Genomic DNA, 16030 nt, shown 5'->3' with positions numbered 1-16030 from the left:
GGCAACCGTAGGCATAGAAATGAACTCGTCCTGTCCTGGGCTGGGAGGTGGAAGCCAGACCACCACACCATTAGAAGGGAGTGTTCAATGGAAAGGAGGGTTCACTGGATGCACAGTGGCCTCTGGGGCAGCCCCTACTTACCCTGTAGAAGTTGGAGACGGTCATGAAGGAAGACCCCCTCTTCTGCTTCTTGCTTCCAGCTGAGGAAGAAAAACACACGTTTCATGTCAAAACGCAGCATGGAGACAGGCAGCCCCATTCAGTGCTCCATGTCGAGGAGACACATTCTCTGGTTTAAAAAGGCTTTTCTTAGGACTAGGTGAGGTGAGGGCCCTCACACCAGGAAAAGGACACCTACCAGGGAAGGGTTGAGTGGGATGACCATGGTCTAATGGTCAAAAGGAGCACTATGCTTTCTGGAGAGGGTGTAGCCCTTTGTGACTTAGGGCTACACATAGGGACAAACTGTTCCCATTGCCGGGGCAGGAAGAAGAGCCTGCAGACCATCTGGAGGCATTGCACGTTGGTGGTGAAAACGTCAATGAATTCAAGGAAATTTGCAGCTCTTGCCCCACTGAGTGGCAGCCACCTTGGGCAGCTCCCATCCAGGCCATTCCCTGTGGGCCACACGACCTTGATTGGGTAGGAGGCAGGGCTGGGCTTGGCCTGAGCCTCAGACAGAGGAGAGCGGGGAGCAGAAAATAAGCACACGCATTTGGGCATCCACTCTTCCAAAGCAGTATTGCTCCACCCAGAGGTGACACGGGCCCAGCGGGCAGTACAGTTGATGGAAGCTCTCGCAGGATGCATGCGCACCTCTCCACTGCACTGTCATCCATGGCCTCCCTCAAGTAACTTGTCACCCATTCATCCACTTTGCAGGAGTTGAATAAGGTGAGTTTTGTTTCCTTGTTTCCATTTTGGCCACTAAAGGGCATCAGCACAGGGGGACTGGACACAACAAGGGGTCATTCGTACCTGGAGCCTCCTCTTCTTTGAAGAGAAGGGCCAGTAGCACCAAGGATGATTTCTGGAACAAGCCCACCACTGTTTCATTCAGGGGGTCTTTGTTCTTCTCCAGCCATCCTGTGATGTTGTAACCCACCTGGAGGGGACAAGCGCCAATGGTTACCTTCCAGGTCTAGCATCCACCTTTTGGGTCCCACGGCCAGAACCTCTACCTACAGGTTCTGCCTGCTCTGGGTTCCTAAGATCAACCTCCAACCCCATCTCCTGGGGCTTCAGCTCTTGACCTGATGACTTTCCTGGAGTCCTGGGATGTCCCTGAACCACAGTAAGAGGTGGAGTCCCCATTATCTGCTTTCATGGGCATTTGCAGTTTGCCTGTTTAGGTCACCCTGTCTCCGAGCTTTCCCCACAAAACAGGACTCCCCAGCTACTTTCTGTCAGGGTGTGACCTCCTCTTGCAAGTCTGGTTCGGCTGGCTACTCTGAGCCTCCCTGACCTCCTGGCTCTTTTTCCACCCAGGTGGGTTGATCTTCTTCCAGGCTCAGCCCTTGCTCTGACTGACTGGCCTCGACCAGGGAAATCCTGAGCTACATGAAGAGCTCCCTACAAGGGTGTCTAGTCTCCCCTTGCTCAAGGGCACACATCCCTTGGCCATTGCCTGGTGGAAAGGGCCACATGGGATCCATGTGTTTAGTTAATTGGACATCCATTAATTTCTATTTCCTGTTTTGCTACGTGGCCCTAGCTGGGGAGGCAAAGAGGAAGGCGCATTTCAAATTCTTCCACTGAGCGTAGGGAACCGAGGAAAACAGATAAGAAGCAGAAACCTTTGGGCTTTCCTTCCCCTGTAGAGCATAAAGACATTCATCACCTGCGGGCCTTACTTTAGAGCCTTCTTGGAGGTGCATAGGTCCCATTAGACTTTGAATATTCCATTGCTATCAATACAGAGCCCTCTCATTTCATCGTGGGAGGTGAGGCGGAGCACTGCAGTCGGCCTCCAAAGCTGCTGTTTACTCTACTTGTTGGCATAATTCATTTTGCAAGTAATTGGCATTGTTATGGTTGATGAGGTCATAAAATCCTGGCCCCGATGCCCGATCCAAGAGCAGCTTTCCTGACAGCTCTGTGCTAAGGCTGCTGTTTCCCTGCAGTTAAACCCACAGAAGCTCAACAAACTCCAGTGGTAACAGGGAGCACGGGCGTTTACAGCAATACCGCAAATCGCAGGGAAATAAAACACATTGTCAAGAGCTGGCTGAACAAACGTGGTCTCCCCTATCAGTTATTCAAATAAGAAGCTAATTCCCTCTTCCCCAAGGACTAAGTTTGTCATGAGTGAAAAAGCCACTCCAGAGATGTCGTTTTGTTGCTTTGGTGGCCATGAGCCGTCAGAAGGATAAGTTAATCCATTGGGGGATAATTGATAGGCTCGTGGACTTTTTTCCCTTTTTTGCACGTGTTGTAAATTCTGTCCAAGATCTAAGTGCAGCTGTGAAACCAAGGGCCGCAAACAATGGTGTGGCCCCAGCAGGTGAACTGCTGGCGGTTCCCTGGCAGGCATCCTTGGCTGGATTGCTTTGGATTTCTCAGAGGGAGAAGTGATGAGGAAGTATGAGTCAGGGGTCATTTTACTGAGCTGATCACCCTGTTCTATGGCCGCTGCACCAGCTGGAGGCAGGAAGCCTCAGCAAGGTCACGGCAGGAAGGACCTACAATAGCCAGAGCCGCCTGCAGCAAGAAGATAGATGGCCGCAGGAGGTGCCAACAGGGTACTCACGGTGCCTGCATAGTGGACGAGCTCGAAGTGGGCCTCGGGCCCCTTGCCTTTGCCTCCCTTGGGCTTGAGGAAGTTGCTGGACTTTCCCAGGTGGTTGTCATACAGGGCCGCCTTGAAGGTGGCGTCGGTGGCCTTGGGGAAGACACACTGTTCCTCCAAGATGGAGAAGATGCCCATGGGCTAGAAGGAAGAGCGGTGGATGTTGTTAGAGGAAGCCATAGGACCCCAACGGGGCCACTCAGGTGTTGGCCTGGGGGTGGTGGGAGGGGTGCCCCAGACACCCGCGTGGCCAGCCAGGAAGCAGAACTCTGGGCATAGACCCCCAGGAACGGTGAAGCTGCTCCAAGGTCTGGTCTTCGAATGCCAAGGCCATTTACACTTGAAAGAGACTAGAATTCATTGAGTCTAACAGAAGGGGAGATGGAAGTCTGAAAGGGCTACTTAGCTCCCCAAATGCTAATCCCTCCCAAACAGTGGTGCCAGGCAGCCTTGGCCCTCAGGGAAATGGTGAAATCAGTGACACCCGTCCTCTCTGCATTTAATTCTCTGTTATCCGCTCCTGCCCTCCGTGACGTTCCTGGCTACCAAGAACCACATATGGTTCTTCTCAAAGAAGAGAAGAGCTCACATGGGAGCTCATAAAACTGTCAGTGACTTAATATCTATGGAGGGTCTGGATTTCTAAAAATTTCTGGAAGAGGGCAGTGCTTAACCCCAAAGCTCAAACATGAGGGACATTTCAGGCTCTGTGACAGCCGGACAGGGGGGTATTTGTTGGTGTTAGAGGACAGGTAGATTGTGTGTGCAGCCTGTTTGGGGAGACTTTTCCTGGGAGGTTGAGGCTGGGCTCACATCGGGGACCCCAGCCTGCTTTCTCACCCCTAGGCTGAGTCTCAGAGACAACATATATTCTTTCTCCTATCTCTTGAATTTTTACTTTTTAATAATTTTAAACTTGCAAAAGAGTGCAGAGCATTCCTACACGTCCTTCATTCAGCTTCTCCAAATGTTAATGCAAGCTTGGTAACGACAATGAAAACCAGAAAATTAACATTGATACAATACTATGAACAGACTGTTCACATTTTGTCATCTGTTCTGTCAGTGTCCTTTTCCTGTCCCTTTTCTGCATTTGCTTGAACAGTATATATTCTTGAACTAGGCCATTTGCTAGAACATTCCTGATGGTGTGACTACAGGGGTGGCGATTAGGTTGTCTGGGTTAGAACCTGACTGTGCCATTCACAGGGTGTATAATCTTGGACAAGTTTCTTCCCTTCTCTGTGCCTTAATGTTCCCATCTGTGAAATGGTTGTATTGTGTCACACACACACACACACACACACACACCCTGCCATATATATGGTAGCTTGTGATGATCCAATGAGTTGAGGCATACAACAGCCCAACTAATGGTGACCATTGCAATCACTGTTGTACCCATTTTGCAGAGAGGAAGCTAGAGGTCAGACTAACCAAGGTCCTTAGTGGTGTTGCTGGTGCCACTTCCCTGCGGGTCCCCGTGAAGTCCCCTTCTGAGGGGCAAGCCCTGATCAGGGTCCTGGCCTCTCTCTCGAAGCCCCTCCTCTGAGCAGCGAGTTACCTTTTCCAGGAGGTCAATGCAGGCCTGCAGGTCAAGGCCAAAGTCGATGAAGACCCACTCGATGCCCTCCCTCTTGTACTCCTCCTGCTCCAGCACGAACATGTGGTGGTTGAAAAACTGTTGCAGCTTCTCGTTGGTGAAGTTGATGCACAGCTGCTCAAAGCTGTTGAACTGAGGAGGGAGGGCAGAGAGCAGGGTGTCAGCCGGGACCCAGACAGAGCCTCCCAGGGGCCGGGACTGAGGGACAAGTGACAAGCAGAGCTCAAATTTGCTGAGGGCCAACTAGCGTCAGGCGCTGCCCAGATGCTTGAACACCGACCCTGGGACGGTGCTGCATCAGCCCTGCAAGAAGCCCTTCTCGGTGACCATCCCCTGCAAAGGCACAGAGCAGCTTAGCACCTGCAGAGGAGGGTGGGGGCAGAGGGAAGTAGGAGGGAAGGGGAGGACAGGGGGCGCCCAAACCTCGGATGCCGTCTCCTGTAGTTAATGAAAATCATTATGGAGGCGTGCCTGGGTGGTGCAGTTGGTTAAGCGTCCTACTCTTGATCTGAGCTCAGGTCATGATCTCACAGTTCGTGAGTTTGAGCCCCACATCAGGCTGTGCATTGACAGTGCGGAGCCTGTTTGAGATTCTCTCTCCCTCTCTCTGTCCCTCCCCTGCTTGGGCTCTCTCTCTCTGTCAGAATAAATAAACTTAAAAAAGAAAGAAAAAGAAAATCATTGCGGAAAGAATCATTTTTTTTTTTTCCAGGATAGAAATCATTTGAGAGGCTTTATGGATTCTGCCCTGCTGTGTGCCTTTGGACAGTTCTCTCTCTGTGTGTAGTTTTTTTAATCCTCATCTGTAGGATGAAAGGGCTTGAGGGGTTTACAAGCCTTTAACAAAAAACCAGAGAGTGCTTTCTCTTGATGAAACCCCAGGCTAAAGCAGAGGTGCCATTGTAGTCACAGAGCACACACACGTGCTAGACCCTGCACTGAGATGCCTCTGCTCAAAACCTGACAAGGCAAGAATGATTAGTGTCCCCATTAATACATGGAGAAACAGAGGCACACGGCTTGGAAGTGGCCCAAGATGGGATTCGAACCCTGTTTGTCTATAGCACACACTTTGCTGTTGGCACATGTCATCCTCCCTTCCTCTCGTCCCTCCCCTGCTGGCTCTCAGTGGCTCCCCAGGATACCAGGGAGCACAGTCCAGAAACTCTAAGCCTCCTTCTACCTACGAAATTAAATGACTCTCTTGGAAACAGCAGCCAAATTAGCCTTTTAGAGCCTGAAAAAAATTGGGGTAAGCTTTTTTTTTTTTTTTAAATCCATCTGTGGCCAGTAGAAATTCTTAAAATAATAGGATAGTGGAGTGAAATGGACTTTATAGATCATCTCTCCCCGTTGGTTCATTTTAGACTTGAGAAAACTGAGGCTCAGAGAGGGATAGCTACTTTCCTAAGGCCACATAGCTAGTTGATGGCCAACCTGAGTCCAGAACCAGATCGACCGACTCCTAATCATGCGGCCTTCAGTTACAAAGCTAAAATATTCCTGACCCACTGCACTAGCCTGGGATGAGACCCGAGTGTCTCTTGTGTAGGAAAAAGGTGAGAGGTCACCAGTGTTGTGCTGGTACATCAGCTTGCTCACTCGCTCTCTCCCTCCCTCCCCCTCTAAATAAATAAATAAATAAATAAATAAATAAATAAATAAAGAGCAAATAACTGAGATTGGCCCGCCCCAGGTCCGAGATGAGAAACCAGAGAACCACGGTGAGAAGTAGCTTCTGGAAGAAAAATGGCCACCCCAAAGCAGAAACAGAATGCCAGGGCAGGCACACCTCAAAGATCTCGAAGCCAGCGATGTCCAGCACGCCGATGAAGAATTGCCTCTGCATCTTGGTGTCCAAGGTCTTGTTGATCCTGACCACCAGCCACTTGAACATCTTGTCATAGACGGCCTTGCCCAGAGCCCCGATGGAGTTGTGGCACTGTTCCATATTCTGGCCCTTCTGCACAAACTCATTGCCTACTTTGACCCGGGGCCTGGTGATGCCCTTCTGGAGCTCCCCGGAATTGAGACCCATGAGATGGGCAACTTTGTCAGCCACTGAGTAGGGACAGAAAAAGCAGGCGAGTGAAAGAAAGATGATGCCCTGCCCCGGAGAAGCCCGGCACCATCTATTGTGTTTAGGGAAGGGGGTGGGGCAGGGTGGCAGAGACCCCGTGTTGCCAATGAGAAAACAGAGGTCTGAGATGGTTTCCACACTCGCTCAAGGTCAAGTGGCAAAGCAGAGTAAAGAAACCGAAACTATGGCTCTGACTCTCTGTCCTGTCTCTCTGATTATTATTGATGTCTGGACATCCAAGGAACATTCTTGGTTTATAGCATGTCTCTGAAATGTTCACAAAGCCTCAGAGATCTGTGAGCCCCCGCCACTGGTGCTGCCTCCTCCCTGAACAGCCAAACACCTACCCTCCGTGGTGTCCACTTCAGCCTGCTCCTCTCTGGGCTTCTGCTTGAACTTCATGTTGCCAAAATGCAAGATGCCCCCGGTCAGCTTATAAATGCCAATCTTTTCGTCGGCGCTGAAGCCCAGCACGTCAAAGGCAACCTGCAAGTCCACAGGGAAGAGAAAGGCAAGAAACTCCTGGCTTCTCGTTCCACAGAACAGAGGCCACGGCACTGCAGTTGTGGGCTGGCCCTGATGGGCCACGGCAAGACGGTGTGGGCTCTGGAGGTCAGACACGCCCTGGCCAGAGACAGGTCTGTTTTCCTCCCAGGGGCCCAGACCAAATGCTCTGCACTATAGTCATTTGTGTTTATCTAACCTTCCTGGCCTCTGTTTATCCATCTGCAAAATGGGGATAGTAGGTGGTCATAAGGATAAACTGAAATGATGTGTAAATGTTTAGGCCATTACTTCACACACAGTGAGAATTAGATACACAATAACACATTGGAGGTGGCATTATTATTACCATCATTATTACTGTTCAGGCTTCATGCTAGGTCCTGGGAGAGGGCAAGGCCAAGATGCATCACGAATCAATTCTACCATCAAAGAGGAGAGTGGACACAAATACCCTAACAGAAGTTACAGGTGCTTGGAGTGAGAAGAGGAGAGAGAGAGAGAGAGGGTGCGGTGGGAACTTAAGAGACTGGAGGGTCACTTCTAGCCAGGACGTGAAGCAGATGGCCCCTTAGGTTCTGTGGAATCCTAGTTCAATTCTGCTTGCTGTGACGGGCGGGAGAGAAGAGCCAGCTGCAGCCCGGGAGACCCCCGGGGGGAGAATCTGGGCCGCTGCCTGGCTGCTCTGGGTGGCCCCACCCCAATTCCAGTGGCAGCGCATGCAGGGCCCCACAGTTTCCGTCTTGGCTGTCCCTGTGGTGTGCCGGCCACGCCCACCCACTCACGTCTGTGATCTGCAGCTCTTCTCCGTCGTCCATGTTCTCCACCACTGTGACGCCCTGGCTCACCCAGTGGTACTCCTTAGGGTTGGGGACCAGCAGCAAAGTCTCTGCCAAGAGCAGGAAAGCAGATTAGCAGCTTGGTGACCTGCGGTTTTCTTCTCTTTCCTTTCTAAGCTGTATCCCCTAAATGCCTCTCATGTGCCCGGCATGATGCAGGGGGCATCATGGGGCTACAGAGCTGAATAAGATATGATCCCTACCCTCAGGGATCACCCAGAGTCATGGAGAGATTTGAAAAGGGTACATGAGGAGTTTTAGGATAGCAAGAGGGTCTCGGGAACTTGGTTGTGTCCTCCATCACTTGGCCCAGTACCTGGCACCTCCTGGGCGCCCTGTAGATATTTGGGGAATAAATTAATTCCTATTTATTTTCCCCTTCCTCTCCCCTAGAAAAAGCCATTTACATTCTAAGGCAGAAGGTAACACAATGATTGCAGCGGGCAATAACAATCACTGGCACGTAAGAAGCGTGAAGATTGTGCTTTTACAAAGATACACACTTCGATTTTTCCTCAAATGTGTGCCCCTCTTGATCTGTCTTTGTTTTTCTGCTTTTGGAGGAGACGTTGGTGCAAGAAATACTTTCATTTTCCTTCATCTCTACTGTTGAGAAAAACTAGAGCCCAGGAAGGAAGATAAATGTGGGTGGTCACCCTGCTCAAGGGTCAGGGATGCAGTGGGGCTTGGTGGGGAGTGTGGCAACAAGGAGAGCTTGAGCCCCATCTGAAGGGGCCACCACCATCCGACTGCCTTGATTGGAGCCGTGTGGGAGGGCAGGGCCATGGCTGCTGGATCTTCTATAACTTCAGAGAAACAAGAAGTTGGTGATGTTTTTTGTTTTGTCTTGTTTTACTTATAACAGGGATTACTATCAAATTCCACTCATTGGTTCAGAGACCCTAGTGTTGTCAGTGAAAGACTTGCCCCTCATGGAGCACACTACCCACGCTTGTGAGTTTATCAACAAGCCAGTGGCCTCAAATCCAAGGGTGGTGATTTGTTTTGTTTTGTTTTATGTGAAGTCTTCCAATTTCAAAATGCCGTCCGTTAATTAAAAGGGACAGTGTGTCCAACACAAATAAAGCCCACTTGTGAGTGGGGAGAGGTCCCTAGTCTTTGGTGGGGTTAGAAGGTGTGTGTGTGTGTGTGTGTGTGTGTGTGTGGAAGAGTGAGTCTTCATCTCTCCCCTGACTTTATACCCTGAGCAGGTCTGCCATGAACAGTTGAGCAGGTTGGTGCCTGCACAAGAGCATCTAGGTGAGTGAGTGAGTATAGTCTGCTCTTCAGACTATGCACTCTGTGGGCTCTGTCCACCTAGAGGGGAACCTCTTGTTATTGCACGTGCAACGGTCCTGGGCTGACCTCTCTGCTCCTGTCTAGCTCTGGGCCCAGAGGCAGCAGGTGCAAGCCCCATATCTCAGGTCTGTGTCTCAGCCCTGAGTTGCAGGCATTCCAAAGCCCGTCTGTGGTATGGGCCAACAGCGGTGCTAAGTCTCATGAGGCTGTTGTGAAGAGGAGACGTGAGGAGAACCTCAGGCAAGTTCCCTGTAGCCTATGCACACAACTGTAAGAAATTCATGCAGAACCACAAGGGGTGGCACCAGACCCTCTGCGTTCGGGAGTCTGTTACTGAAACAAGAGGAGAAGCAAGTTAAGGGGCAGGTGGACAGACATCACGATCTTTACCAATAAGTTCAGGCTTCTTGTTAGAGAGAATCTGGTAGAAGATGTGGTAGCCCCTCTCAGCTGCTTGCTGGGAGATGACACGAGATTTCTCTAAGAGATCTGGAGAGGAGTAAGTACAGGAACATGAACACAGACCCATGCTGTCTGGGGTGCCGGGTGCCATCGCAGAAGGGCTCCCCTCTCTGTACAGTCCCATGCGATAGCCAGCTCAGGGGCCATTTTCTCCACCCCAGACACAGCTTCTGGGGGCCTCACTGCCCACGGAGGGGACCCCTGGGGGAGAAGGGCCAGCCCCCTGGGCATGAGACAGCAGGCTGCCTTCAGAAGGGCCCTGCCCCATTTCATGTTCCTCTGTTGCTGTTTTGAAATTCTTAAAAACTTTTTTTTTTAAGTTTATTTATTGTGAGAGAGAGAGAACTAGTTGGGGGGGGGGCAGAGATAGAGGGGGACAGAGGATCCAAAGTGGGCTCGATGTGGGGCTCGAACTCATAAACCGCGAGATCATGACCCGAGCCGAAGTCTGACGCTTAATCGACTGAGCCACCCAGGCACCCCAAATTCTTAAATACTTTAAAAAAAATTTTTTTTTCAACATTTATTTATTTTTGGGACAGAGAGAGACAGAGCATGAACGGGGGAGGGGCAGAGAGAGAGGGAGACACAGAATCGGAAACAGGCTCCAGGCTCTGAGCCATCAGCCCAGAGCCTGACGCGGGGCTCGAACTCACGGACCGTGAGATCGTGACCTGGCTGAAGTCAGATGCTTAACCGACTGTGCCACCCAGGCGCCCCTTAAATACTTTTTTTTAAAAGGAGCCCCTCATTTTCATTTTACACCGGGCCCCACATGCTATGTAGCTGGTCCCTCCCAGAAGAACCCTCCAAAGGGGCCTGACTCACAGCTCTCGATGTCCGCTCCAGCCAGTTTGCCTGTAGTTCCGAAGTGGATTCGGATGAACTTGCCCTGAGCATGGAGGAAAGGGCCGTGAGGGAGGACGCGTGTGGTGCTAGACCAACACGTGGGCCGGGTTTGGCCACAGTCCCCCACTGGCAGCCCCCCTGAGTTCCAAGGGCGCTGTTTGGAATGTAACTGGAATGTAACATGGCTGTACGTGGAGCCGCGGATTTCCCGTGCAGAGGAGTTAGATGGGGCTTGGAGCTAAATTTAAGGTCCGTGGGGTAACCCCACAGGGTATTTGTGGGGAGAGGAGCACCAGCAGGAGGGACTGGGATCACTGGAAAGTCAGCTTAGAGGCAGGCATGGTGAGAATTTGACCAGCGGGCGTGGGGGGCACGCTACTGAGTCTCTTTATTGAGACACTACATTCCTCTCCCTGCCCTTTGGCAGAACCACCAATAAATTCTCCTGGAAAGAGGCTTCTCTGTGTCTCCGCCTCTGCTGCTCCTGGCCCATCTGCTCACCTCTATTCCTCACCTGCCTCCACTTCCTCCCTACCCAGCCCTGTTTACCTAGGTTCCCCGCCAGCACCCTGGTAATGAGGGGCCCCCCAGCAGGAGATTGGGAACCAGGAAGGACGCCCCTCACATAGTGCCCCGGTAGAGGTCCCACAAGAGAGCTGAGCTGGTTCCAGAATCCACCAGGGCCCTTCGGATGGACGGCACCCTTCCTGCATCCCTCCGGCAGGGGGATGGGCAGAGTTGTCTGCAGCTGGGGGGATGGGGAGAGCTGTCCACAGCTTCCAGCCGCTGTGAATCTCTGGCTCCCCCGTCTGACTTCGCAGCCCCTCATCACCCTGTTACCAAGTCTCTGCATTCAAGCTCTTTGATTTCAATACTGATGTGGGCTATGTGTGATGTAGACCTTGACAGATAAGGCCTTAAAACTCTCTGGGAAGGAGATGCTGTGACTTGCCTCATTCCATTTGCATGCTTAAATCAGCCCCAATTTGCTTACCTGGAATAGGGTGATGGCACCTGTCCCACCACCCCCAGGAGCCACTGTTGTCGTTGTTCACACTTACAAAGCGAGAAGAGTTGTTGTTTCTGATGGTCTTGGCGTTCCCAAAAGCCTCCAGTACAGGGTTTGCCTGGATGATTTGATCCTCCAGGGACCCCTGGCCCAGAGAGAGACACACACACAAAGTTGGGTGCTGCCTGGGGATTCAGGGCTTTCAAATGACTCTGGCTTGTGAGCTGGGAACCAGGAGGGGAATGGCCTTGGGGAGGCGTGGAAATCAGGGCAGGAAGGAACCTGTGAAGAGGGCCACCCCCTGATGACCATCCCCCTGTGGCCCTGACACCGGACGGCCACCTGTCAGATGACAGGCCCTGATTCTTAGCTGGTGCTGGAGAGACTCCAGAGTGAGCCTGAAAACCCTTCCCTGGGCATCCCTGGTCTTCCTCATGAGCCTTTCCTTTGTCGGCTTTTGTAGCTGCCCCTGGCCCGGCTATTGCTCCTTGGGCCCCGGGGCCATGGGGGCCTGTGGAAGCAGCTGATGAGGAGCTGATGTCCCCCATCCTCCCCTGCCAGGCACAAATGGCTCTGCCACCTACCCCTCTGGGGACAGACATGAAGGGGGGGGGCAGCAGAATACATCCTGTAGGGGGAGGCCCAGGTCTGCGGCCTCCTCCTCCCAATGTGGTCCTTCCTACCCTTCTCTCCAAGATGCCTCCTCCTCTGTAAAATGGCCCAAACCCCAGGACACCTATGAGAGTCACATGGGCTCTGCATGTGTGCTCTCCTGTGTGTGTCCCCCTGTGTGTGTCCTCCTGTGTGTGCCTCCTATGTGTGCCCTCCTGTGTGTGCTTTCCGTGTGTGCCCCCCTGTGTGTGCCTGAAGACAGGGTGGGCTGGGGTGACAGACTCTGAGTCCGCCCATCAGCCCTACCTTTCCATCCGAGGACTGTTTGCCAGTTCCCCCGACATTGGCAAAGTACTGGATGACCTTCTTCGTGTTCTCAGTCTTGCCAGCACCGGATTCTCCACTGCAAATGGATAATAGGAGCAGAGTGAAGTGCAAGGAGGGGCTTGGCTGCAGAGAAGCAAAGCAATAAGCGGTGGAGGCTGAGTGTTGCCATGATTCATTCCTCAGCCGGGACACAAAGGTGGGGGAGTGGGGACACAGACCCCCCGCCCCCCAACCTCAGTTTCACAAGGGCAGCCTTAAGGTCCTGCTAAGCCCATTCACAGCCTGCAGATTTCCATACCAAGTCCCACCAATTAATTCTAAGAAGGCTTAATTACATGTGTAAGACACAGACCTAATTATATGTATATAGACCGAGAGACAGAAGGGACACTTACGTGATTAGCATAGACTGATTTTCACGATCTGCAGGGAAGAAAGCGGCAACAGGAAGATGTAATTAGGAATCACTTAGGAACTAGACATTTGACATCGCCCTCGCCGAACAGTCTGCATCTCCCTGCATCCCACCCAGCTTGGAGGTGGGCTGCAGTGACCAGCAGAGGCCCAAGCCCCCAGATCCTGTGGAGTTCCCCTCTCTAGCATGCATGTTTGTAGAAGGGCCAAGAATTTACCGGCCACTCTTTCCACCAGCACCATCCCGTATAGATAGCTACCAAGTCATTAGCAACATAACAGAAATTGCTTCACCAGCCGCTGTGCCACATGCCAGAGTCCTACAGGGAATGGTTAAGTGTTGGCTTGAACTCTGGGCAAGTCGCTTAACCTGGCATCTGTGTGTTTTGTGAAGCTTAAATGAGACGGGGTGTAAGGTAGGGCCAGTACTTGGCAAGCACCCTCACTGAGCCCTGGTACCCAGTGTTAGCATTACATGCTGCTGCTCAACACTTTAGCAAAGAACTTCAGCAGGTGGCATCGAGTCCAGGTTGGGATTGGGTAGCCCATGGTTCTCATGCATTTGGAGCCAGTGGCAAAAGAACTTTTGTTGCCCATCCCAAGAGCCCCGGCAGCCCCCAGCCCACTCACTCATGAGCATGTCATGGTACGCATTGTCAGAGATGGAGAAGAGGTGGGGTGGCATCTCTGTGCGCTTTTTGCCTTTGTACATGTTGGCCACACGGGCCCCGTAGATGGGCAGCCACTTGTAGGGGTTGACTGTCACACAGAACAAGCCTGAGTAGGTCTGGTGGGAGGGAAGGGAGACAGTTAGCTGGCCTTTCCTCCTGGTGCCCTCTTCCTTCCAGGCCCTAGCCTGCCCTGGAGCAGCCTGGCTGGAGGTCACTGCCAGCCTAGAGGGATACAATGGTGTCCCCTCTGGATGCAAAATCTATGTCTGAGCGTCTATTCAGTAAGCAAAGCCATCTTTCTCTTTCATATATATGTGTCTCATTTTATTTTGGTTTAATTATTTGGATAGATAACATAGTAATTCGTATGGACAAATAGGCAGCAGAAAGCCCGCCCCCACCCCCACCAACACACATTGCTCCCCTCCTCCTCCCACACACAGGTAAACATGGTGTTAATTTCTAATACCTGCCTTCTGTGGTTTCTGTTGCATATACATACAAACCCAGGGATACATTCTTATTGCTCCCTTCTTGTTTTTAAAACAAAAGATAGCTCTCTATAATACTGTTCTATATCTTGCTTTTTCCATTTAATACATCTGGGAGATTTTGCGTGAGTGTTCACAGAGAGACCTCTGTGGTGTTTTAACAGCTGCGAAGTGCTCCCTGTGTGGACACGACCCCTCCTGGAGGACAGCGGGGTTTGATCTAGTCTTAAGAAGAGATGCCAGCTTCTCTTTTCATTATAAGGCAATTTTATAAGGAAATCAACCCAATGAAAAGAAAAAAAAAATCAGAAAAACCAATGAGGTAGTAGAAGAAATTGTCTGAGGGGAGAATAAGTGAGGGCAGAATAAGTGAGGCCAAATCTGTGGGTCCCCATCCATGAGTCCCAAACTATCCTTCTCCTTGCTGGACACTCACATCAACCTGATACTCCTGCCCCCCGCCCCCGTGCCTCTTTTCAGTTGAACTGAAATCTTCCACTTCGGCCTAGATGGGAACAAACACCCACCCTGCCCCAGCTTCTTCCTAGCATAGCTGTGATATACATAATGAGTTTTAAAAGATATCTTATTACATAGAAAGTGATCCCGAGAAAGAGAAACAAAGATGAGATAGAGAGAACCCACTTAAGGAGTTGAGAGTATGACACACAGCGTGTTACCCTGGAACTCTTGGTGCTGAGTCACTCTTTCCCGCCAGCCCTGTCTCAGGGTAGGGGTAAGGCAGACAGTAGGTGGATGGATGGACGGACGGACGGACGGACAAAGGGTGACATCTAACAAGGCTGTGTGAAGTCATCAGGGGGGTAAATGATGTTTTGATTGGAGAGTTGGCAGGGGTGTGGTGGGGAGGAAGACTTCTGGATAACAACCTCAGCAAAAGGTATTTAAGCTGCCCATGAGATGGCACCGTCACGGAGACATCAAAGGCTTGGAGTGGAAGTTCTAACGTGTCAAAAGCATGGTCCCTGTTCCCTTGTCTGAGCCATACTGTGTGTTGGTTGCTGGGAAGGTAGAGGAGCAGCTGTGCCCTTCCCATCAGGAGAGGGGCAGAAGATCTGCAGTCACCCCTCATCCCCAACCCCAGCCCCAGACACTCACATAGATCCTCATGTTGGTGTAGCGTTGGCGCAGGTTGTTCAGGACGCTGGCCTCATTCAAGAAAGTCATGTCTGCCATGTCGTTGGCTTGGTAGAATTTGGGCGGGTTCATCTGCTGGACATCATCCTTCTTCACAGTGACAGTCTGGGTGAGGGGAGTGTCAAGATGCAGCAGGAATTAGGAAATAATACTGTCAACAGCCATATGGGCTTCTGGCACAACGTACCCCATACTCTCTGGTATCCTGGAAGGAGCTAGAGTCAGGTGACCATTGCGCCCAACTCCTGGTCCAGCCATCACTGGGCAGCTTGGGCTGAGGAGGGACCTCCAAGGCCATATGAGCCGTAACTGCCTCCCCTATGACAGAAGCTTCCTCAGCTGGTTGCTGTGAGAATTATATTAACATAAGTGGGAGCATCTAAAATACCTTATGAGCTATCAAGTCCCATCCCTAAATTCAGAGCACCTCTGGGCTCTGCTTCTCTTCCCACCAAGTCCATTCTGGTAGCTGATCAGAACTTGCTCTTTGATCCCGGGGACACTTTGCAGAGGTGTGATTCTTGGATCTCTGCCTTGGGAATTGGTGGTGGTTTCTAAACAGCAGTGAACTTTTTCATTAAAAAAAAAAAAAGAGGGGCGCCTGGGTGGCGCAGTCGGTTAAGCGTCCGACTTCAGCCAGGTCACAATCTCGCGGTCCGTGAGTTCGAGCCCCGCGTCAGGCTCTGGGCTGATGGCTCAGAGCCTGGAGCCTGTTTCCGATTCTGTGTCTCCCTCTCTCTCTGCCCCTCCCCCGTTCATGCTCTGTCTCTCTCTGTCCCAAAAATAAATAAACGTTGAAAAAAAAAATTAAAAAAAAAAAAAGAAAAAAGACATTTCCCTGCTCCTACCAATCCACCAAGCCACTTTGAAAGATAAAATTGAGGGGCGCCTGGGTGGCACAGTCGGTGAAGCGTCCGACTTCA

At 51.4% G+C, this 16030-nt stretch overlaps 1 protein-coding gene across 2 annotated transcripts in view; it reads right to left on the bottom strand.

Annotated features, from left to right (window-relative positions):
- MYH16 (myosin heavy chain 16) overlaps window positions 1-10757 on the bottom strand; it is a 55286-nt gene extending 44529 nt beyond the window's left edge. For both annotated transcript variants that reach the window (XM_086692695.1, XM_086692694.1), the window contains exons 1-8: window positions 10405-10757; window positions 7762-7865; window positions 6820-6958; window positions 6185-6453; window positions 4354-4524; window positions 2751-2930; window positions 980-1106; window positions 143-201 (exon numbers count right to left, since the gene is read on the bottom strand). In XM_086692695.1, coding sequence (XP_086548821.1) covers window positions 143-201; window positions 980-1106; window positions 2751-2930; window positions 4354-4524; window positions 6185-6453; window positions 6820-6958; window positions 7762-7794 — 978 coding nt within the window. In that variant the 5' untranslated portion in view covers window positions 7795-7865; window positions 10405-10757. The remainder of the gene's footprint in view (window positions 1-142; window positions 202-979; window positions 1107-2750; window positions 2931-4353; window positions 4525-6184; window positions 6454-6819; window positions 6959-7761; window positions 7866-10404) is intronic.
- Between the last annotated feature and the right edge of the window lie 5273 nt (window positions 10758-16030).

The sequence above is a fragment of the Puma concolor genome, chromosome E3, assembly GCF_028749965.1.
Source record: "Puma concolor isolate L17-30 chromosome E3, mPumCon1.1.hap2, whole genome shotgun sequence".
Taxonomy (NCBI): Eukaryota; Metazoa; Chordata; class Mammalia; order Carnivora; family Felidae; genus Puma; species Puma concolor.
This window is presented reverse-complemented; position numbering and strand designations above follow the sequence as displayed.